This window comes from Dendrobates tinctorius, unplaced genomic scaffold (assembly GCF_039654945.1).
Source record: "Dendrobates tinctorius isolate UK_male_01 unplaced genomic scaffold, ASM3965494v1 ptg000051l, whole genome shotgun sequence".
Classification (NCBI taxonomy): Eukaryota; Metazoa; Chordata; class Amphibia; order Anura; family Dendrobatidae; genus Dendrobates; species Dendrobates tinctorius.
The window spans coordinates 4,593,901-4,617,082 of record NW_027361719.1 but is presented as its reverse complement, the minus strand read 5'-3'; the positions used below and the strand labels follow the sequence as shown (position 1 = coordinate 4,617,082).

At 40.3% G+C, this 23,182-nt stretch overlaps 1 protein-coding gene across 5 annotated transcripts in view; it reads right to left on the bottom strand.

The window, feature by feature from the left end:
* The window catches only part of SCN8A (sodium voltage-gated channel alpha subunit 8), a 276,775-nt gene that overhangs the window by 108,261 nt on the left and 145,332 nt on the right, over positions 1 to 23,182 (bottom strand). For 3 of the 5 annotated variants that reach the window (XM_073576720.1, XM_073576716.1, XM_073576719.1), the window contains 4 exons: positions 17,163 to 17,254; positions 6,734 to 6,955; positions 3,447 to 3,510; positions 1,476 to 1,617 (listed from right to left, as the gene is read on the bottom strand). In XM_073576720.1, coding sequence (XP_073432821.1) covers positions 1,476 to 1,617; positions 3,447 to 3,510; positions 6,734 to 6,955; positions 17,163 to 17,254 — 520 coding nt within the window. Of the gene's footprint in view, positions 1 to 1,475; positions 1,618 to 3,446; positions 3,511 to 6,733; positions 6,956 to 17,162; positions 17,255 to 17,366; positions 17,459 to 23,182 lie in introns of all 5 variants that reach the window. The other 2 variants (XM_073576717.1, XM_073576718.1) reach the window with 1 other exon arrangement.

Sequence of the window (23,182 nt, the reverse complement as noted above, 5' to 3'; positions counted from 1 at the left end):
CCATAGAGATAGGGCACAAGTCACTCCCAGACAACTACAGCTTTAGGCAACATACCCAAATCTTCATTTCCCAGGTTCGACACTATGTAGATCCTTCTACAATGGCGTAATTTGCTAGCAATATCAAAGGCACATGGCATGCTCAATTTAGTCACACGTCATTAGACAGGTACTGGTGTGTCATGAAAAACAAAATGTTTAATGTAAAACATACAGCAATATAAAATGTACTCATGCCTTCCATTCAAAACCCATTATTTTTTTTTCTGGGTTTAAACTTAGTTAATCTCTTAAGGCTTGGCCAGGGTGAAAATAACAAAATCATCAAAACTTGTCCAGTGCTTCTTCTGCAGCGTGTAACAGCTGTAGCCAATAAGTGAGCTTAGCAGCCATGCCATGTAGACCGCTGTAGACGTGACTACACTCACTATTTCAGCTGTGTTAACTAAGACAAGTCGGTAGCATGGAAGAGACAGTGCAGGAAAAGCAGAGAGGCAATGCTTGAACAGCAGAGAGGCGGTGCTCGAACAGCAGAGAGGTGATGCTGGCACAGCAGAGAGGTGATGCTGGCACAGCAGAGAGGTGATGCTGGAACAGCAGAGAAGTGATGCTGGAACAACAGAGAGGTGATGCTGGAACAGCAGAGAGGTTATACTCGAACAGCAGAGAGGTGATGCTCGAACAGCAGAGAGGCAGTGCTGGATCAGCAGGAACAGCAGAAAAGTGATGCTCGAACAGCAGAGAGGGGATGCTGGAACAGCAGAAAGGTAATGCTGAAGAAGCAGAGGTGGTGCTGAATCTGCAGAAACAGCAGAAAGGCAGTGCTGCATCAGCAGGAACAGCAGAGAGGTGATAATGGAACGGAACAGAGGTGATGCTGAAACAGCAGAGATGTGTTGCTAGAACAGCAGTAGATAGGTGGTGCTGGAACAGCAGAGAGGTGATGCTGGAACAGCAGAGAGGGGATGTTAGAAAAGCAGAGACAAGGTGCTGGAAAAGCAGAGTTGTGGTGCTGGATAAGCAGAGAGTGTGTGCTGACACAGCAGAGAGGTGATGCTGGAAAAAAGATGAGAGACGGTACTGGAACAGCAGAAAGGCAGTCTGCAGCAGGAGAGTCAGTGGTGTTTGCATTCCAGCATTTGGTAACTACGGTAATAACTATTTTGTTATTTTCAAAGTGGTCAAGCCTTTAGGTTATTTAAATTGAATACCCCATTACAATGCCCCAATACAATGATTTACAAACTTTGCAATTGGCTGAGGCCTAATGAGGCATGGTATCATAGGCTAAACGGCCACTTGGTAACCTGTTCATGTTGTTATGCTGCACTTAAAATAAAGCAAGTAAGCTGAAGTGCCAGTGAGTGCTCTGATATTTCCGCATTTCTACAATGATGTGCAACCACTATTCAATAGTTATAAAAATACCATACACTAAATATTGTAAACCAAATGTAAACTTCTGGTTTGCTTACCAATTGGTACAAGTTTTCCCAAAAATCCTGAGTCATAAGGCGAAATAAGGCGAGAAAAGCCCAACTAAAAGTATCAAAGTTTGTGTAGCCGTAGTTTGGATTCCTCCCTGCTTTCATACATGTGTAACCTTCTGGACATTGCCTTGGATGAGAAAAAAAGAAATAGAAATAAAGTCAATGCAACCTTTAGACATACGGTTCCTAATTTTTTTCTACTGATGTGACACAGATCAAGCCTCAAACTCTGGATGGTACCAAATAATTATCTGTTTTTTTTTCTTCAAAAAAGTAAGGAAACGTATTGCTGCATAATGTAAGAGGCTGAGTATGTGCTAGATATGACTTAATAATAGCACTTTGTGCTTAGTGTTTGTCTTGACGAAATTCCACCTAAATACACAATGAGGCAAGGATGTGCACCGCAAGAAAACCACCAAATACAAGTGAATGTGATAACATGAGGTTTTGTTTTTGCTCAAGATTTCCCATTCAGAGTCTAGAAAACATAGGTGACAACCCTGTTAAGCTGTAATTGTTGTCATTCCTGATACATTTGGAAAATACAGAAAATATTCTTTAAAGGGGTTCTCTGCTTTTGTTAATTAGTGACGGAGCCAAATTTTTTAAATCTGACCAGTGTCACTTTATTTGGTAATAACTCTAGAACGCTTCATCAAACCCCAGTGACTTTTTAGACTGTTTTTTCGTGGCACATTATAAATTATGAAAATGGTAAATTTAGCTCGATATGTTTTGTGTTTATTTACAAAACATATCAGAAATTTGAGAAAAATGTTAAAATATTAGCAACTTTGAATGATTATCCCTTTAATCCAGAAAGTCATACCGTAGAAAAACCTTAACAAATAACACTTCCCACATGTCTGCTTTACATCAGCACCATCTGTAAAATGTTCTTTTATTTGGTTAGCATTTTAGGAGGTTTAAAAAATGTAGCAGCAATTTTTCATTTTTTCAAGGAAATTTACAAAATTTAGTTTTTTAGGGACCTATCCATGTTTGAAGTGACTTTGGGGGTCCTATATATTGGAAAACCCCAAACGTGATACCATTTTAAAGACAGCTCCCCCTGACATACTGAAAACTGCTGTCAGGTAGTTTATTTACCCTTGAAGAAATTTTCAGAAATGAATGCAAAGTGACATGACAGGAATGAAAAAGTATGTTTTTACCATCTAAATGTCGGTAACTTCTGAACAGGCCGCTATAGCCAGGAGACTCTAAGGCCGCTATTTGGTTGTGAATTGCCATGGCAAACATCAGGACCACACAATCATGATCTCAGGGTGCCGATGGGGTTAAGGAAGAACTCCCCACGCTCTGATAACCATTTACATGATGTAGTCACTATTGACAGAAGCATCTAAGGGGTTAAACAGAGAAGGACACTGTGGCTGATGCAGAAAGTTGCCAGGTATAGTGTACAGCTGACAGCTGCTGGATTGTCACCTGTCGGGGGATGCCATTCTCTCATATCTCAGGTCAGTAAAAAGACGTATTGGCTGTCATTAAGGGGTTAAAAGGGTACATTGACAATAAGCTGATCACATAGGGAATCTAGGTATTTCTCAATGCCCCACATATAATGCAGGACAGGACATACACAGATGGATTATGTAACCTCTCCCCCCCCCCCAAGAAATCAGGAACTTGAGCCCCTTTATTAATTTGTGATCTCTGATAGGGTATATGAAAATGGGATTTCTAAGCTAGACATTAATTAGATAGTTATCATAATGTGTAGGTAATACAAAACGAATGGCGTAGCTTTTGTGACTATTAATTTTGAAAATATGTGACGTTTATGCATTAAAAGTCGAAAAAAAATTACTTACAAAACGAAGAAAATCATGAATTAATGTTTTATGTTTCACAAAACGGCATTTTACATATATTCTCCTATAAGACAAAATCCAAGTGTTTTAACATCAGTCATGCCAGGCTTCTTACCCCGCATCTGTGCCATTCCCACATAGTATTGGATCTACGGCGCCATGCAGTTTATAATAGTTTGCTGAAAAATAAATTAGGAGGGGAAAAAGGAAGAAAACAAAAGAAAAAAAATCAATGGTAGAATACAATGTGTGATCCACCAAGTAAAATGTGTATTTAATATGGATGAGAACAATTTCACTCTGACACATACATTAAGAAACGGTTATTACAGTATATTACATAAACGTGCTCTATAAACATCTGACTCGAGCTTTTCACAAGGCTCTGTTCACATTTGTGTTAGGCAATTCTGCTTTTCTAGGAACAGAGAAACCGGAGTTGATGTGGAGGATGCATAAGATACAAGACCAGAAGAACCCTATAATGTGGACCATATAAATTCCATTTCGATGTCCAAATGGCCTTCCTTAAATCTTCCGTCTTAAAAACCTTATGGAGCTATGGGTCCATTTCTCGTTCTTTCAAAGACAAGTCCATCAATACCTTTACACGGCCAGAACGTTCCTCCACTACTGATGTATATCTAAATAGTTTAGGGTGTGAAATCCTCTTGAAAGATTCCCTATAACAATGGTGGTGTTTTAAGATCTCAGAATCTTCCAATGTGATATCTCTTATATCCGTGACATCTGGGATCATTTTGATCTTTCAATTCAGTACTTTAGTTGGACATACACTACTCTTATATTTATCATCTACCCTGACAATGAATTACTTGACTGCCTAGCTGACTAATTACTTGCCAGGGTCATAACTTGAAGCTTGTGGTACCCAACAAACCTCCAACGGAGCCTCCATCATTGGTCTTTAATGGTGTTGGTCTTCTCATATGTACCAAAGAGACCTTTTGGGACCCCCTAGGTTCCAGGGCCCAGGACTGCAATGCAACTCCTGCACTTACAAGTGTTACTCCTATGCTGACTGCTAATTATACTGTTCATCCTTTAAATATACAGTATGTCTTTGCAGGGGCTTTTGTATCAGAAAAAGATCGAAATACTATAAAGAAACACAGGGAGACCTCTTTGAGATGACCACTTATCACAAAAGATAGCCAGCATGGAGGAAATAATAATTTGTCACAGGAAATGTGTTCTAGGAAAGAAGGATGTGATATCCTTAAAGAAGCGGTCTTTTTGAGAAGTTTAACTGTTTTCAGAGAATTATGCACACATCATTATAAAATGTAATAGGATCTCATGAAAAAAGGTGGAGATTCACTTTAAATGGGTTCTCTGTGACTAGAAAGAAAAATAAAAATAAATACCTAAGCAAAGGAGATGACATTATAAATAAATTCCTATAAACCATTAATTAGTAAATCATACTCATTTTGTTTAAGGATATAATCGCTATGCTATTAAAATGGCTGTAATTTTGTTACTAAGACATAAACCTCTCCTAGAATGTTAATAGTACAGGTGCCTGTGAGCATGTGCAGTAGGAAGCTCTGCTGCTGTGTCCTGGAGGTGTCTTATACCATGTAATATCAAACTATCTCCAGGAATAATAGCCACTTAGCATCCAGAAAGACAGGATCTACAGTAGTGTGAAGAGGCTTGTCTCACCTGAGCAACCCTGGTATCTCCAGTGTTAGATCAGACAGACAGGGTGGATAAAAGTCTGAGCAGCCTCTTACCTCGGCAACCCTGGTATCTCCAGTATTAGATCAGATAGACAGAGTAGACAGCAGTGTGAGCAGCCTCTTCTTACCTCAGCGCCCCTGGTATCTCCAGTGCTAGATCTGACAGACAGGGTGGATAAAAGTCTGAGCAACCTCTTACCTCAGCAACCCTGGTATCTCCAGTATTAGATCAGACAGACAGAATGGACAGCAGTGTGAGCAGCCTCTTCTTCCCTCAGTACCTCTGGTATCTCAAGTAGTAGATCAATCAGATAGACAAGGTGGATAGCAGTGTGAGCACTTTCTTCTTACTTCAGCAACCCTGGAATCTCCAGTATTAGATCAGATAAACAGTGTGGACAGCAGTGTGAGTGTCCTCTTCTTATCTAACCACTCCAGGTATCTCCAGTATTAGATCAGATAGACATGGTGGACAGCAGTGTGAGCAAACTCTTCTTACCTCAGGAACCCTAGTATCTCCAGTATTAGGTCAGGGAGAAAGGGTGTACAGCAGTCTGAAAAGCCTCCTCTTACATAAGTAACCCTGGTATCTCTAGTCATAAATCAGAAAGACAGAGTTGCAAGTAGTGAGAGCAGACATTGCCCCCTGTTTCTGCCTTCATTGCAGCAATGTGGTAATCCTGTTTAATTCTCTGGGACATATGGTGCCATCCAGGCAGGGAACCTGGGATTGGCTTCTTTCTTCCTATCTTGCTGCTCAGAGCACTGGGAAAGGCTGCTCACCATATAAACTTCTGAATCTTTGTCTCCTACTGCCAGTTATAATTTCAGTTTAACCTGCTCTACACTCCTGTTCTCTGCTCCTGATGTGTGAGTACTGATTTCAGTTTCTGACCTCTGCTCATTTTCTGACTACTTTTCTGCCGTAAAATGTCTCCTTAGCCTTACCTCTTGGCTCCGACCCATGACCTCTCAATATCCTGACAACCTTCTCCACCAGCCAGAAGAAACTTCTTAGATGCAACCTAGAATCCCATCATAAGTCCAGATCTCTGTACAGAGGGTTAAAGAGTGAAGGCCAGGCTTCCCCTGGGAATTGATATATGGAGAAGCTAGCACAAACCCTATCCATGGGAGCTCTATTTCAAGAGGTGACCACAAACAGAGCTACTCTACACTTCTTACTTCAGCACCCTCGATACCTCCAGTCTTTTATCAGATTATCCATTGAGGGCACATGAAGGGAAAGGGAGAAGCTTCTAACTGGAAATGCTCACCTTCACCTCTTTTGTTAACATTCAGTGTCTGTGGTCATTTTAACTCCCTAAACAAAATGAATGTAATTTACTATTGCAAAGTATTTACTTATAATTAGATATCCTTTAGTTTGGTATTTTTTTTCTATTCCCAGAGACCCCCTTTAAGGGTGATGCAATGTCATGTGATCATCTGTTTGCAATTGGAGCTATCTGGTTGTCTTATGGAAGTTGAAATTAAATGTATCTTTCCTGTCTACCAACTGAAACTTGACATTGTATCAGAGAGGCAAAAAATGTATCAGCAAGCAGTGTCTGTATATTGCATCCCTTCCATTTTAACAACCAGTGAACTCTTATAAAAGCAATCATATGCAAAATAAACATTACACATATAAAACAATGTACACAGTTTGTAACATTGGCACTGTACTACATACTTTCATTGTTTATGTATTCAGCATAGTCAAACCCTTTGCTGCCATTGGACAGATACTGATCGTCCATGTTGATTGGCCAAACGACGCACTTCCGCCTTAAATGACCCATGAAAAGCTGTAGACCGATTAAAGCAAAGACACTGAGGCAAAACACTGTCAAAATCATGACATCTGACAACTTCTTCACAGACTGAATGAGGGCTCCCACAATGGTTTTCAGACCTGGAGAATAAAATGCAAAGAAATGCTTTTAGATGTTGCACTTCTGTATGACTTCAATCAAGCACAATTGATTAAGAATTAAGATATGGATCTTTTATACTGGAAACATCCAAAGGGGTTGTTCAGGATTAGAACTACAGATCCACTTTCTTCCAAAAACAAAGACACCCCTGTTAACAGGGAGCTGAGCTGTAATACCAGAACCAAACCCTGGCCAGGTGTGCTGCTGTCCCGGGAAGAAACAGCCATCTTTTTCTAGCTTCCGACAAACCCTTTTGTTAAAGGATGAAACATAGCAAATAACAACTCTAGCAATGTTGGCTTTTCCTGACCTATATCTGGCTGTGTAAGATCTGTTCAGTTTAGATGTTTCCACTGTTTGATTACCAGAAAGAAACATAATCTCTTATACATGATTAAAACTACATGTCATTTAAAACCACATTTTAGGCTACATGCTACACGGTCTTCTCTATGGGAAAAAGAAGTAGTCTGATTTCAGCAAATAGACGGAAAGTTACACAATTTCTAATATACTTTATATATCCATTTCTCATATTTTTCAAGATCTCTTCTTCCAGTCATTCTATCAAAACCTTATTTGTGTAATAGTGTGAGGAGCTGGCCTTCTTCTAAAGACTATTGGACCAATGCACGTGGAGCCGAATCCACGGCTCTAAGGGGTGCAGACTTTCTAGCATGGAGCACCGGTAACGCCGATCTTATTGTTGTGTTTTATTACAGATTAGCTTGCTCGTCAGTTCAAACTCAGGAATATTTCCATTCAGTGACAGTAAGTATGCATACATAAGGCCTGTCCCAAGACTGGTAATCAAGGAAAGCAAACATTGGAATACTCTCCTTAATGTCTCAGGGGCCTCAAGCCATTGTTCTCCTAGTCACTAGTCCCATTCTGTGGATGGGGATAGTAGACCCAGCAGAGCTATCACCACAGGGGGTCTCACATGTAGTCCCAGGTGATGACTTCCACCAGATGATACTCCACCAGTGTGCAGTTAGCTTTGGGGAGAGGGTGTGAACACATCCTCCCATTCAGGGACTGATCTCAGGAGAGGGAGAAGACTTAAGGCCCCGTCTCACATAACGAGATTGTTAGCGAGATCGCTGAAACATCACAGATTTTGTGACGCAACAGCAACCTCGCCAGCGATCTCTCGCTATGTGTGACACATAGCGGCAACCGCCCCCCCCCCGCTGAATATCGCTGATCGTGCTCGAATGTCCTAAGGCCATTTTTTGATCGTTGGCGTCCCGCTGGCCAGCATGCATCGCTGTGTTTGACGCCAACGAGCGACCACGTTTGCGACGCAGATCTCAGGGACGCAGGAGTGAGTCGTCAGAATAGCTGCTGGGTGACAAGGTCCCAACGACCGCCAAGGTCATTATACGGAATGCCGTATCGTTGCTGCATCGTTGAGTAGATCTGCCTGTTTGACAGCTTACTAGCGACCATGTAGAGCCACACCTTCGATCCTTACCAGGTCGTATCGTTGTCGGGATCGCTGGAGCGTCGCTATGTGTAACGGGGTCCTAAGCCACATGTGGGGGAGTTGGGGCAGTGACGTCGAGGAGCGAGGATCTATTGCTGAGTTCCTGGTGACCATGTATGCATGGCTGGCCTATGGAGTTTGGAAATCGGTTTGCCGGCTGGGCTGCATAAGCATTCTATGGTCGTGGGATTTGTCGTCTGGATTTGAGGAATTTTCTTAAGGATTGCAGCTGCTGGCTTAAGATCTTTCATCTGGAGGAGCATGGACTGTGACTACAGACTATACTGGCAGGAGATACGAAATCTGTGGGCCAACCAAAAGCTGGGTACGGGAGCAGTGGATTTATCAGCCCCGGGGTGGGGAACTTGTGGACTGAGGGCAATGTATTTTGGCCACCTATCTGGAATTGTTGTAAAACCATGGACTTGAAGAATAAAAAATTGCTGCATCTTTTAACTGCCTAGGTGATTATTACAAGCTACAACCTCAGATCCTCACAAATACCAATAGAATGAAAATGTGCCCCGATCATGTGATGATCACTTGGGTTGTTGGATGGTAGTTCTGATAACTGTACAGTAATCAACTTTGCCGTTCTGCATCCATTATATGACCAGAAAACATTTAGTTTAGGAGCAATCAACAATGGCTCATATTCAATGACTGGAAGCAAAGATCTTATAAAAGAGAAAATTGATGAAGATGGTATATTGGAAAACTGTAGAACTTTTTAGCTGAAACCAGAATCCTTAATGGGTTACTCCAAAGACATTAAGATAACCCCTAACCATACTAAATGGGATGACATACAGATCACTTGACTGCTGGGACCTCTAGTGATTTTAAGAATGGAGGGTTTTGGAAAATATAGAGACCCATTGTGAATTGAGCACAGCTGCGGTTGCTCTACTTAGGTTGCATTCATTGTCTACAGTGCTCAGCTATTGCCAGCAGTCCCATAGACAATGACTGAGTTGGAGATCAAGCATACGCACCCCTGCTCCTTTCAAGAAGGGGACCTGCAGGGCTCAGTTCCTTACTTCAGATCTCGGTTCTCTGGATCACTGGCAGTTTTAGCAGCTGGACTCCCAGCGATCATTAAGTTATACCATATCTTACTATCTTTGGAATAATCCTTTAAAGGGAATCTGTCACCAGGTTTTTCCCACCAAATCTGAGAACAGCATGATGTTGGGGCAGGGACCATGATTTCAGCGCTGTGTCACTAACAGGGTTGCTTCTGTTTTATCAGAAAGAGATTATCACTAAAGGAATAGAAAATCCACTGACAGGTACTCCAAACCTGCCCCACCACACCACTGATCGGCAGTTTTCTACTTATGCACTGCGTACACAGAAAGCTGCCAATCGGTGGTGTGGGCGGAGTTATACAGAGCTCAGCATTCAGAGAACTGCTAGATCTGCACTAGATAAAATAGTGATAAGCGATACAGCGTTTGAGTCAGGGTCTCTGTCATTACATCATGTAGCGTTCGGATGGTGTACCAAAAACCTGGTGACAAATTTCCTTTAAGTACCCCTATCTAAAAATATATATAATTAGGCTGTGAAAGTACAGTTTGATACAAAAAGCTTTTTGTGAGTCTTAACCTTGCAGAAGCTCAGCATAATTAATAACTAGAGTCAAAAGTCTATTCCATGCTTGGTCATTTCCATATGTCTCAAAGAACAGAAAATACATATTTAGCTTAAAGATTACAACTCTGAAATGATTTGGATATTGTGCTCCAGAATGAATAGCTGATGTACATAATATTTATAAAAACTAATTGCAACAAGATTTTAAAAATTTTCTGGTTCCACCAACTTTACCCAACGTTGGACTTTGCCTCCAGGCATTACCATACAGATGATGCCAAACTGCAATTTTCAAGATTGGAACAGACTTTTGAAAGGACACAAAGCGGAGCCCTGCTTTTTTACACTGCTAGTTATCGTTTAAGCGACGGTGCAAAAATGTGCGCACAGCATAAGCAAAACATGCGCATTAGTCTGAACATGCTTAATTAAACATAAAGCATCGCAGTATTGTTTTCCGCACTAAAGAATCTAGACAACAAAAAAAATATTGACCCAAATAAAACAGAATGTGTTCACATTACAAATAAGTACAGGAATGGACGCCTAAAACTTGAGAGCTGAGACTTGGCTTCCTGGGACTAGAATATTGATGGATTTTCCTTCCGCTAGGCCACTACCAATCAGTTCAAGGCACAGCACCATTCGCTTAGTTGTGGCTATGCCTGGTATTGCATCTCTTTGTAGCTCTGTTTACTAAAAGAATAGCTGCCATTATAATTTTTATTTCATGACTCAGCAGTACACATAAAAATAAGCAACTTTGTAATATATTGGATCTGAAAAGAGAAAAGAGTTGTTTCTTTCTCCTCCTGAATTGATCTCTTTTTCTCAATTAATGGGTAAAATCTATCAAACCTGTATTCAGTGTACAGACTTTCACATTACTTAGCTAGAAGGTGACAGTTGGTGCTTATAACATTTTATGGAGTGGGGAGGGGGAGGAGCTAGAGACAGACACAGACATTCTGCTGCAAGTTCTCCTGAAATGACAGGTACACTTTAAATCTAAAGGGCCCATTACACACAGCGATCTCGCTGGCGAGAGCGCTGATTTTGTGACACATCAGCAATGTCTCCAGCGAGATCGCTGTGTGTGACACCCAGCAGCGATCGGTCCCCCCGCGGGGTATCGCTGATCGTGCTGGATCGTCCTGGGCCATTTTTTCATCGCTGGTCTCCCGCTGGCCAGCGATAATCACTGTGTGTGGCAGCGGGAGCCAGCGATGAGCTCAGACCGGAGTAGCAGATAGCAGAGCTACGCCGGTCTGTCTGTGCGCCGCTCTGCCTCCACCTCCCGCCCTGCCTGCAGTGCACGCTGGTATCTAGGGTAAATATCGGGTTTCTAAGGGCCCCGCAGCCCTTAGAAACCCGATGTTTACATTGGCAACCAGCTTGCTCGCTGGTCCTGATCGCTGGAGGGGCTGTCTATGTGACAGCTCACCAGCGATCAGCTAACAATGTCCCGGCGATCCCATCCAAGTCGGCTCGTGGGTGGGATCGCTGGGACATCGTTATGTGTAACGGTACGCTAAGGTGTCTGTGTCTTTCTCTAGCTCCTTCATTCTCTCCCTCTGATCTACATATGATCTTATCAGTAGCAGCTGCCATCTTCTATCTTGGTCATTGGAAAATCTGTCCTCATTGAATACACATTTTACAGCTTTTACCTTTGATTTGAGATTGAAAAATCAATCCAGGAGGAATAAGAAGCAGATATCTTTGAAAAGATAAATTACACAGTTGTTAATTTTCATGTGTACTATTGATTTATGAAATAAAAATTAAAATGACGGTTACTCTTTAATCAATCGAGACTGGACTTGCAATTCTCAGAAACAATTATTGTGGTGGACGCTCTCACAAAGAAGACAAGGATGGGAAGGTGTAGAAAAACAACAAACTTTTATTAAAAGACAGCAACGCGTTTAAAAATTTGATCAATTTTCAAACGCGTTGCTGTCTTTTATCTTTTGATAAAAGTTTGTTTTTTTCCTACAATTTCTCATTCTTGTCTTCATAGTGACAGCACCTACTACAATGTTTATTTTTTATTATTTTTGCCTCGCAGTTGTTTTAATGAGCCGCTCTGTCTTCTTTAAAGGGTGGAGCTGCAGTCTATACGAGGAATACCATTTCACTACTACTCTCATCTGAGTTGTGGCTGACCTGCACAACCCCACCAGGTGAGCAGATTCCCTCTACTCTTTCCTGTTTTTATCTCAGGACTTCACCATGGAGCGCTCATATTTTGTCTTTTATTTTTGGTAAATAATATAGGGGGTGTGGTTCTTGTCATAGCACCGCTGCGCCTTTACTCCACCTAACGGGAGTCACACGCCACACAATGTAAGATTGATAGAATATCCTAAGGCTAACCATCAACTTCTCGAACATTTAGAAATGGTTAAACTGTTGCTTCTGTTTTCTAAAAAGTATTTGAAAAACATCAGATCTGGTTGATTACTAGACTTTCATCACTTGGGCACTGGCTTCTTAATAGTGATGAGTGAGTATACTCGTTGCTCGGGGTGTCCTCCGAGTATTTTGGCGTGCTCGGAGATTTAGTTTTCGTTGCCTCAGCTGCATAATTTGCGACTGCTGGACAGCTTGAATACATTAGTGGAATGCCTTTTTGTTAGGGAATTCCCACATGTATTCAGCCTGTCTACAAGTCGCAAATCATGCAGCTGAGACACCGAAAACTAAATCTCTGAGCACGCCAAAATACTCGGAGGACACCCGAGCATGCTCGGGGAGACTTGAGCAACGATGCTACTCGCTCATCACTACTTCTTAATTGTTTCTCAATATATATAGAATCAGTAAAAACAAAATGTGTCAATGATACCAAGCACACAGAAAACGTTCAGTTTCTTTAACATCCCAATAAAATTGCCAATACATACTTGCAAGGTACTTTGCGGTTTTGGGGCACAGTTTTAGGAGGTTGGCATTTCCATAAACTAGGCATACCACTTACCTTATCTTCATTGTATAAGGCCATTAATTAAATATTACACTCCCTATGTTACATAAACCGATATTTGCAAGATACAGTAGATGCTTGAAAACTCACATATACAGAAAGGTAATGTTCATGGTTAGCATCTTAACCATGAAATTCATATTCACAGATCAAAATCATAGCAGATAAAAGCATGCATCAGTCATCATAAATCAGCAACGTTTTTCATGGAGGGAATCAAGCTGGGATTTCAATATTTTTTTTCATGCAAACCATTTAAACGCCAAGGCTGAGCCACATTCATGTATGGAATTTGCGAATGCCAATTAAAAAAAAAAAAAAAAGTAATAATTATAAAACATGGAACATAATTATACAACTTGCCTTTTTATGACAACCAAATCTTATCGTTTTAATGACTAACAAAAAAAACTGGAAATACAAGGAATCAAATTCTGAAATTTAGTGTACTTTTTTATTATTCTTTTCCAGCACCATTTTTTTTTCAAGTGGAAAGTAGAAATTTTCTAAACAAACATGAATATATAGTATAGTTTAGAAAACACTAAAAATATAGTACACGAGAGCAAGACATCAACTGTCCTAACTGCAAATTTGTCATCTCAGTGTAGATATTAGGTGGAAATTTTCTTTAAAGTATCACAAACTAATTGCTCTGCATTCATAGTGAGGTCATTACGCTGCAAATAACAAAAAGTATTATATATTAGATCTACAAAATTATGTATATTTTATTAAAAAAAATTGGTAATAGTAGCTTAAACTGTCTTCATGTGTTAGACGCTTTACAATATTTAGTAACAGATAATTGAATATCTGTGCTAAGCTTGAAGTCAATTGTCCATTTCATTTTCCGGGGTAGTCAGCATGCACTTAAGTAAGTGGTGCCATTACAACCATAATACATCTTGAATTATTGAATAATGGTGGAAATGGAATCCCTCTCACTTTCTTGTCTTTTTCCTTTAGCAATTTACACTTTTCTAAAATTTCTTCATGACACTGTTTTACTAACATCCAAAATTTAGTTAAAAAATAAAAATATGCATTGTACCGGAAACATATTGTTGCTAATGGGATACTTTCCAATTAAAAACCCAAATAAATCTATAAATAAATAGTACTTTCAAATTATATTTCCTTATTTACACTGATATTTATATACTGAGGGTATTTTTTCTTTTTTTTAAGAGTCAATTTTTTTTTTTTATTAAAAATATTCTGGACCAAGTACTGTGTTTATAATCTGTATAGAGTAAGAGTTGTTTTAATTTCTATTCCATAAATCGATAGAACACGTGAAAATAAGAAACTTTGCAATATATCTTATCAGAGAAATCTTCTACCTCCGCCTTCACTGATCGTTCATTCTCAAAATTCTCAATTCATGGGAAAAAAAATCTGTATTCACTTAAGACAGATTGTTACATTACTGAGATAGGAGATGAGAGTTGGTGCTGATAATATTATATGTAGATATGAAGGAGGAGCGCTAATATTATATGCAGACAGGAAGGAGGAGCGCTAATATTATATGTAGAGAGGAAGGAGGAGCGCTAATATTATATGCAGATAGGAAGGAGGAGCTCTAATATCATATGTAGACAGGAAGGAAGAGCGCTAATATTATATGTAGAGAGGAAGGAGGAGCTCTATTATTATATGTAGACAGGAAGGAGGAGCTCTATTACTATATGTAGATAGGAAGGAGGAGCTCTATTATTATATGTAGATAGGAAAGAGGAGCTCTAATATCATATGTAGACAGGAAGGGGGAGCTCTATTACTATATGTAGATATGAAGGAGGAGCGCTAATATTATATGCAGACAGGAAGGAGGAGCTCTAATATCATATGTAGACAGGAAGGAGGAGCGCTAATATTATATGTAGATAGGAAGGAGGAGCTCTAATATCATATGTAGACAGGAAGGAGGAGCTCTATTACTATATGTAGATAGGAAGGAGGAGCTCTATTATTATATGTAGATAGGAAGGAGGAGCTCTAATATCATATGTAGACAGGAAGGAGGAGCGCTAATATTATATGTAGATAGGAAGGAGGAGCTCTAATATCATATGTAGACAGGAAGGAGGAGCTCTATTATTATATGTAGATAGGAAGGAGGAGCTCTAATATCATATGTAAACTGGAAGGGGGAGCTCTATTACTATATGTAGATAGGAAGGAGGAGCTCTAATATCATATGTAGACAGGAAGGAGGAGCTCTAATATCATATGTAATCAGGAAGGAAGAACTCTAATATCATATGTAGACAGGAAGGAGGAACTCTATTATTATATGTAGATAGGAAGGAGGAGCTCTAATATCATATGTAATCAGGAAGGAGGAGCTCTATTACTATATGTAGATAGGAAGGAGGAGCTCTAATATTATATGTAGATAGGAAGGAGGAGCTCTAATATCATATGTAGACAGGAAGGAGGAGCGCTAATATTATATGTAGAGAGGAAGGAGGAGCTCTAATATCATATGTAGACAGGAAGGAGGAGCGCTAATATTATATGTAGATAGGAAGGAGGAGCTCTAATATCATATGTAGACAGGAAGGAGGAGCTCTATTATTATATGTAGATAGGAAGGAGGAGCTCTAATATCATATGTAGACAGGAAGGAGGAGCTCTATTATTATATGTAGATAGGAAGGAGGAGCTCTAATATCATATGTAAACAGGAAGGGGGAGCTCTATTACTATATGTAGATAGGAAGGAGGAGCTCTATTATATGTAGATAGGAAGGAGGAGCTCTAATATCATATGTAGACAGGAAGGAGCGCTAATATTATATGTAGATAGGAAGGAGGGGCTCTAATATCATATGTAGACAGGAAGGAGGAGCTCTATTATTATATGTAGATAGGAAGGAGGAGCTCTAATATCATATGTAATCAGGAAGGAGGAGCTCTATTACTATATGTAGACAGGAAGGAGGAGCTCTAATATTATATGTAGATAGGAAGGAGGAGCTCTAATATATGTAGACAGGAAGGAGGAGCTCTAATATACAGTATGTAGATAGGAAGGAGGAGCTGTAATATTATATGTAGACAGGAAGGAGGAGCTCTAATATAAGTAGATAGGAAGGAGGAGCTCTATTTTACGTAGACAGGAAGGAGGAGCTCTATTATATATAGACAGGAAGGGGGAGCTCTAATTTTATATGGAGACAGGAAGGAGTAGCTCTAATATTATATGTAGACAGGAAGGAGGACCGCTAATATTATATGTAGACAGGAAGGAAGAGCGTTAATATTACATGTAGACAGGAAGGAGGAGCGCTAATATTACATGTAGACAGGAAGGAGGATCTCTGCCTATAGCTCCCCCTTCTTCCCTTCAATCTACATAGAGTCTTATCAGCACCAGCTGCCATCTTCTATCTCAATAATGTACCAATCTGTCTTCACTGAATTCAGATTTTACAATGAATTGAGAATTTTGAAATGAATGATCAGTCCCGGAGGAGAAAGAAGCAGATTTCACTTATAAGATATGTTACAATTTTTGTTATATTTATTTGTACTAATACATTACAGAATAAAAGTTAAAACAATGGTTATTCTATTTTTTTAATTGATCAACAACATAAAAGACAAGATATAATTCAACTCATAAGTAAAAAAACAATAATAACATTTTATAATATATTTTTGATTAATAAAATTCCTTATTTTAACCACCACTACACACGTTCAATTTTGTTGGCCAGAAGGCTGATAGCATACATTTGCTATATGTGAATACAGTCTACAAACGCTATAGTCAGACTACCTGTCAGGAAGAAGCTATCAAATTTCTGATGATGCTAGAAAAGGATCTGAGTAAAGTGATCATTAGCTCTGTGGCATGCACATGTCCAGAAAGCTGGAGAGCACAAGGTGTGCAGAGACTTTATTAGAGAGTAAAAATGTATTAACCAGTACTTTTCATGCAAGCAGGTCTACAGGATGGAGACATTATACTTGTTCATGTTATCAAAGAAAGGCAGGCTGCAAATCCTGACAAAAATGTATCTGCACCATTTTTGCAAGAGACGGAACATAACATCTGCAGGAGATCAGCCTTAGAGTTTAAATCTTTTCTCACCTGGAATGACAGAGATAGTTTTCAAAGCTCGGAGAACTCTGAATGTTCTCAGCGCTGAGACATTCCCAAGGTCCACAAACTCTGTCACATATCTGCAATAAGGGAGGTCACACACAAACACAATGACAAAACACAAAACAGCTACAACAGGAAGTACGTCACAGGGCCTATCCAACACCTAACATCAACTGCAGGCCGCCTTACCTGGGATTACAGATATAGTTTTCAAAGCTCTCAGAACTCTGAAAGTGCGTAGAGCTGAAACATTGCCTAGGTTTACAAACTCTGTTATATACCTGCAGAATCAAATTAGAGTTACTTGTAAGGGTGCGGATTGTTCCATAGAAGCCCAACATTAACTACTCTCTTCCCAAGGGCTCGTAAATGGACCACAATGCCCGAAATGCAAGTGGTCATCTATGAGGAACTTATTGAGAGTATGGGCAAAATGTATATGCAAAAGTTTCCTTCCCAGGATGTATGATATCAGCTTTCTGCCTGGGATATGAAAAGGATATTTTTGCTGGCCCTCTGTTGTATTGTCAATGTGCATACAGTGAGACAGTTTTTAGAAGTGGGATTTCCTGGTAAGACTTTGAACCGGTTTCCATATACAGTATATATATGTATTCATACAACATGAACTTTTCCAAATTTTTTCACGTTACATTCACAAACTTAAAGGAGCCTGTCTCGTAAAAAACAAATGCTATTAACCTGAAGATATGGGGTTATCATTCTGAAGCTGCCCGGCGCCCGCACTGGAAGCCCCGCTGGCGGGAGGTAATGAACTTTATTCTACAAGGCAGCCTCGGGCTTTCAGTCACTGTTCAGTGCATAGTGAGCGAAGGCTGAAAACACGCCCTGGCACTAATGCTTAGCCGGCTGTCTGTCAGTGCGGAGACAAGGTTACAGCTGCTACTATGTACTGAGCGATGACTGAAGCTATGCTGGCTGCACCCCTACGACTGAAAGCCCAAGGCTGCCGGGAGTAACAAGGTTCATTTTCTCCTGGCAGTAGGGCTCTCAGTGCGGCGGCTACACGGCTTCAAAACTTAATTAACTTGTAGATTAACCCCATATTTACTGATTAATAGCGATTTTTTTTTACATAACAGGTTCTCTATAAATATTTTTTTATTTGGATTATATGTGGTATACCAAAACAATGTAACATGCATTTCTGAAGTGTAAAGGAAATGATACAAGGTTTTTAAAATATTTTAAAAATATAAATCTGAAAATTGCGATGTAAAACACCTATTATCCAAAACCGTCAGAAACAAAAATAACGGAACTAAAACACTAAAAAAAAAAGTTGTTACTGCTGCGGCTCAGTGGAAAAAGACACTGAACACAGGATCAAGGGTTCGAATCCAGAAGCATAAGAGTAGACTCGCCTACCAGCAGGAAAACAACCCTAAAGAAATTTGCATTCAGGCCCCCTGAGTCAGTACTTTGTAAGACCACCATTAACTGCAATTATTGCTGCAAATCTTTTGGGGCATGTCTCTAGCAGCTTTGCACATCTAAAGGCTGAAATTTGTGCCCATACTTCTTTGCAAACTAGCTATAGCTCAGTGGGATTGGATGGCGGTTTCTATGAACAGCAATTTTAAGTCTTGCCACCGATTCTCAATGGAATTCAGGTCTGGGACTTTGACTGGGACACTCAGACATATCAAAATGTAAACCATCCATTGTAGCTTTGTCAGTTTCTTTCGGGTTGTTGTCCCACTGGTGGGTGAACCAACAATTATGAGTCTGGATTTGAACCCTTGATCCTATCTTAGGTGGTTAGTGTCTTTTTCAGCTAAGCTACAGCAGTAATATTTTTTTGTTGGGTGTTTTAGTTGTTATCTTTGTTTCTAAAAACAGGTATCAGGTTTTTTTCATTTACTCTATTTATCTGCCCTATCACCTTTCGGGTGCAGCTTTATATACCTTCCTTTCTTGTGCTTCCTGCTGATGATAGTCTTTGTTGGATTCATTAACTTGGCTGCATTTTATGTTGGTTGCAGTGGTTTTGTGTGTGATTCCTTTATTCCTTAGGGATTTGCTACTCTAGCAATTTCTAGGGGCTACTAAAGATATTCAGGATAAGCTGCTGTCGAGTTGCGTTATTTTAGGGTGCCAACCCCCGAGGTCAGGCAGGGACATACCAGGGTCAGAGGATGGCTTTTTCTTAGTCTGAACAGGGATCTGTCAGGTTAGGTATTGTACTCTACCCGTATAAATGTGCTTTAGCAGTCATAACACCTATACCCCAGTCTCAAATCTTTTGTAGGACTTACAGGATTGCCCTGTGTTTAGCTCCATCCATCTTCACATCAACTCTGACCAGCTTCCTGTCCCTACTGAAGAAAAGCATCCCCACAGCATGATACTGCCACCACATGTAATGCTATTTGATCCTTAATGTTCTCAAACAAACCACTCAGGCCTTCTTAGAACAACTGTAGTTACAGTATACTGAGAATAAATTACACACTGGCGGATTCAATTTACTAATTATGTGACTTCTGGAGGCATTTTGTCACTTGGTGTTTTATTTAGGGGCATCTGACTACAGGGGGCTGAATACAAATGCACATCTCCATTTTCAGATTCATATGTTTTAAACATTTAGAAAACCATGTATCATTTCCTTTAGACTTCACAAATACTTGATACTTTGCATTGGTATATCAAACAAAATCCCAATAAAATACATTTAACGAGAACCAGCATATAGTGGGTTAATCTGCAGGTTAAAAGACTTCTGAAGCCATGTGGCTGCCACATTGAAATTCCCACTGTTGGGAGGAAATAAAATACATTTGAAAATTATGTAACGTGAAAAAAGTGGAAAAGTTCACAGGGTATGAATACTTTTTCAATGTACTGTACACCCCTCATTAAAATGGCAGGTTTATGTCATGCAAAAATGATGACACCAAGAAGAATCATTTCAGAACTTTTTACACCTTTAATGTAATCTATAATCTGTACAATTCAATTGACAAGTAAACTCAAACCTTTTGGGGTGAAAAAAGAAAAATAAAGAGCTAGAATAACGTGGTTGTATAAATATGCACACCCATACACTAATACTTTGTTGTAGTCCCCTTTGAATTCATGACAGTAATTTCGGGTAGGAGTCTATCAGCATTTTACATCTAGAATTGGGAACCTTGCCCCACCAATCCGACAGGTTTGAAGAGCTACTATAGGGAAGAGTGGGCAATCTCCTATGCCCTCTTCATCTCAACCCACAGATTACCAATTGGATTCAGGTCTGAGCTCTGACTGGGCCAGTTAAAAACTTTGCAAAGCCATTGTTTTGTTGATTTGGAGTATGTTTAGGGTCGTTGTCATGTCAAAAGGTGAAATTCATGTTTATTTTTTTAGCAGAGGTCTGAATGTTTTGTTCCTAAATTGACAGATATTTGGAACAATTCATAATTCCCTCCAGCTACAGATATTCCAATGTCCTCACATGACTGCTCTTAATGGTTGTCATGGTTCAGAACAAGATGGCATTGGAGGTTGGAAAGGAGGTCTGTTCTCTTCAGTGATGAGTTTCACTTTCGTTTTGGAAGCAATAACAGCTGAAAATTGGTCAGGAGATCATGTGGGCAACGCCATGAAGAGGTCTTCACGAGGAAACATCACTCCAGCCTTATTCCCTGGATGATGGGGTGACATGGCATAATGTACAATAGTGACCTCCTCTAGTCTTCAATCCAGGTATATCAGCAGCTCAGTGTTAATGTACAATAGTGACCTCCTCTAGTCTTCAATCCAGGTATATCAGCAGCTCAGTGTTAATGTACAATAGTGACCTCCTCTAGTCTTCAATCCAGGTATATCAGCAGCTCAGTGTTACATTGATTTTGTGGTGGAACCATTGGTACGGCCATTTGTCCAAATTGTCTTAGGAGCCAATTTCAACATGATAACAGCAAGCTGCATGTTGCTCATGATACTGTGAGCAGCCGGAATGGCTTAAATGTAGTATCATGGCTTATAGCATCTGCAGACTTGGCTTCCTATCGAGCACATCTCGGATATCGTTCATCGGAAACTGCAAACGGAGCTGCCAGCAGTGGATCTTAATGATTTATGGGCCCGGGTGCATTCAGTGTGGCAGGAAAGTCCTCAGACAACCATTAAAAACCTGATTGATAGCAGCTAAGGCGTGTAAGTGAATGTATTTCTGCGCATGGTCACACAAAATGTGCTCAATTGTATTGGTTGGAGTTAACAAATATTTTAAATGTACTAGCCAAAAGCCAAAAAATCCCAACTGAACCAAACAAAAATAAAACATAACTTTTAATTGTTAAATTATATAAGTAACTAGTGAAATGCATATGTTATAGGGTTTGTCCATCACTAGGACAACCCCTTCTCAATCTGAGTGTTTTCTCCCATGAAAATAAAAATACTTATTATTCACCTCTCGTGCTAGCTCCGTTCCAGCAATGTCGGTACTCGCTCTCCCGGGGCTCACATGAGCTGTTTACGTCACGTGAGTCCAATCAGTACCGGCTTCTCTCTCTCTGCCTTCGGACAAATTAAGTAATTGACAGGAAGCGAGCTGCAGCCGCAATTCTGACTTCCTGTTAATTACTTTATATACTCATGTATAAGCTGACCCACGTATAAGCCGACCCCCCTAATTTTGCCACAAAAAGGGAAAACTTATTGACTCACGTATAAGCCGAGGGTGGTGCTGCACAAGGGTTAATGGTGGTCCAAAAAGATGCTCCATAGATAAATATCCCCATAAAATGCTGCACAAGGGTTAATGGTGGCCCAACAAGATGCTCCAAGGATAAATACCCCCCATATATTGCTGCACAAGGGTTACTGGTGAACCAAGTAGATGCTCCATACATAAATACCCCCCATATATTGCTGTACAAGGGTTAATGGTGTCCCAAGTAGATGCTCCATACATAAATACCCCCATATGCTGCACAAGGGTTAATGGTGGCCCGAGTAGAAGCTCCATACATAAAATACCCCCCATATGCTGCTGTCGCTGCTGTATATATATATATATACACTCACTGGCCACTTTATTAGGTACACCATGCTAGTAACGGGTTGGACCCCCTTTTGCCTTCAGAACTGCCTCAATTCTTCGTGGCAGAGATTCAACAAGGTGCTGGAAGCATTCCTCAGAGATTTTGGACCATATTGACATGATGGCATCACACAGTTGGCGCAGATTTGTCTGCTGCACATCCCTGATGCGAATCTCCCGTTCCACCACATCCCAAAGATGCTCTATTGGATTGAGATCTGGTGACTGAGGAGGCCATTTGAGTACAGTGAACTCATTGTCATGTTCAAGAAACCAATCTGAGATGATTCGAGCTTTATGACATGGCGCATTATCCTGCTGAAAGTAGCCATCAGATGTTGGGTACATTGTGGTCATAAAGGGATGGACATGGTCAGCAACAATACTCAGGTAGGCTGTGGCGTTGCAACGATGCTCAATTGGTACCAAGGGGCCCAAAGAGTGCCAAGAAAAAATTCCCCACACCATGACACCACCACCACCAGCCTGAACCGTTGATACAAGGCTGGATGGATCCATGCTTTCATGTTGTTTACGCCAAATTCTGACCCTACCATCCGAATGTCGCAGCAGAAATCGAGACTCATCAGACCAGGCAACGTTTTTCCAATCTTCTACTGTCCAATTTCGATGAGCTTGTGCAAATTGTAGCCTCAGTTTCCTGTTCTTAGCTGAGAGGAGTGGTACCCAGTGTGGTCTTCTGCTGCTGTAGCCCATCTGCCTCAAAGTTCGACGCACTGTGCGTTCAGAGATGCTCTTCTGCCTACCTTGGTTGTAACGGGTGGCAATTTGAGTCACTGTTGCCTTTCTATCAGCTCGAACCAGTATGCCCATTCTCCTCTGACCTCTGGCATCAACAAGGCATTTCCGGCCACAGAAGTGCCGCTCACTGGATTTTTTTTCTTTTTCGGACCATTCTCTGTAAACCCTAGAGATGGTTGTGCGT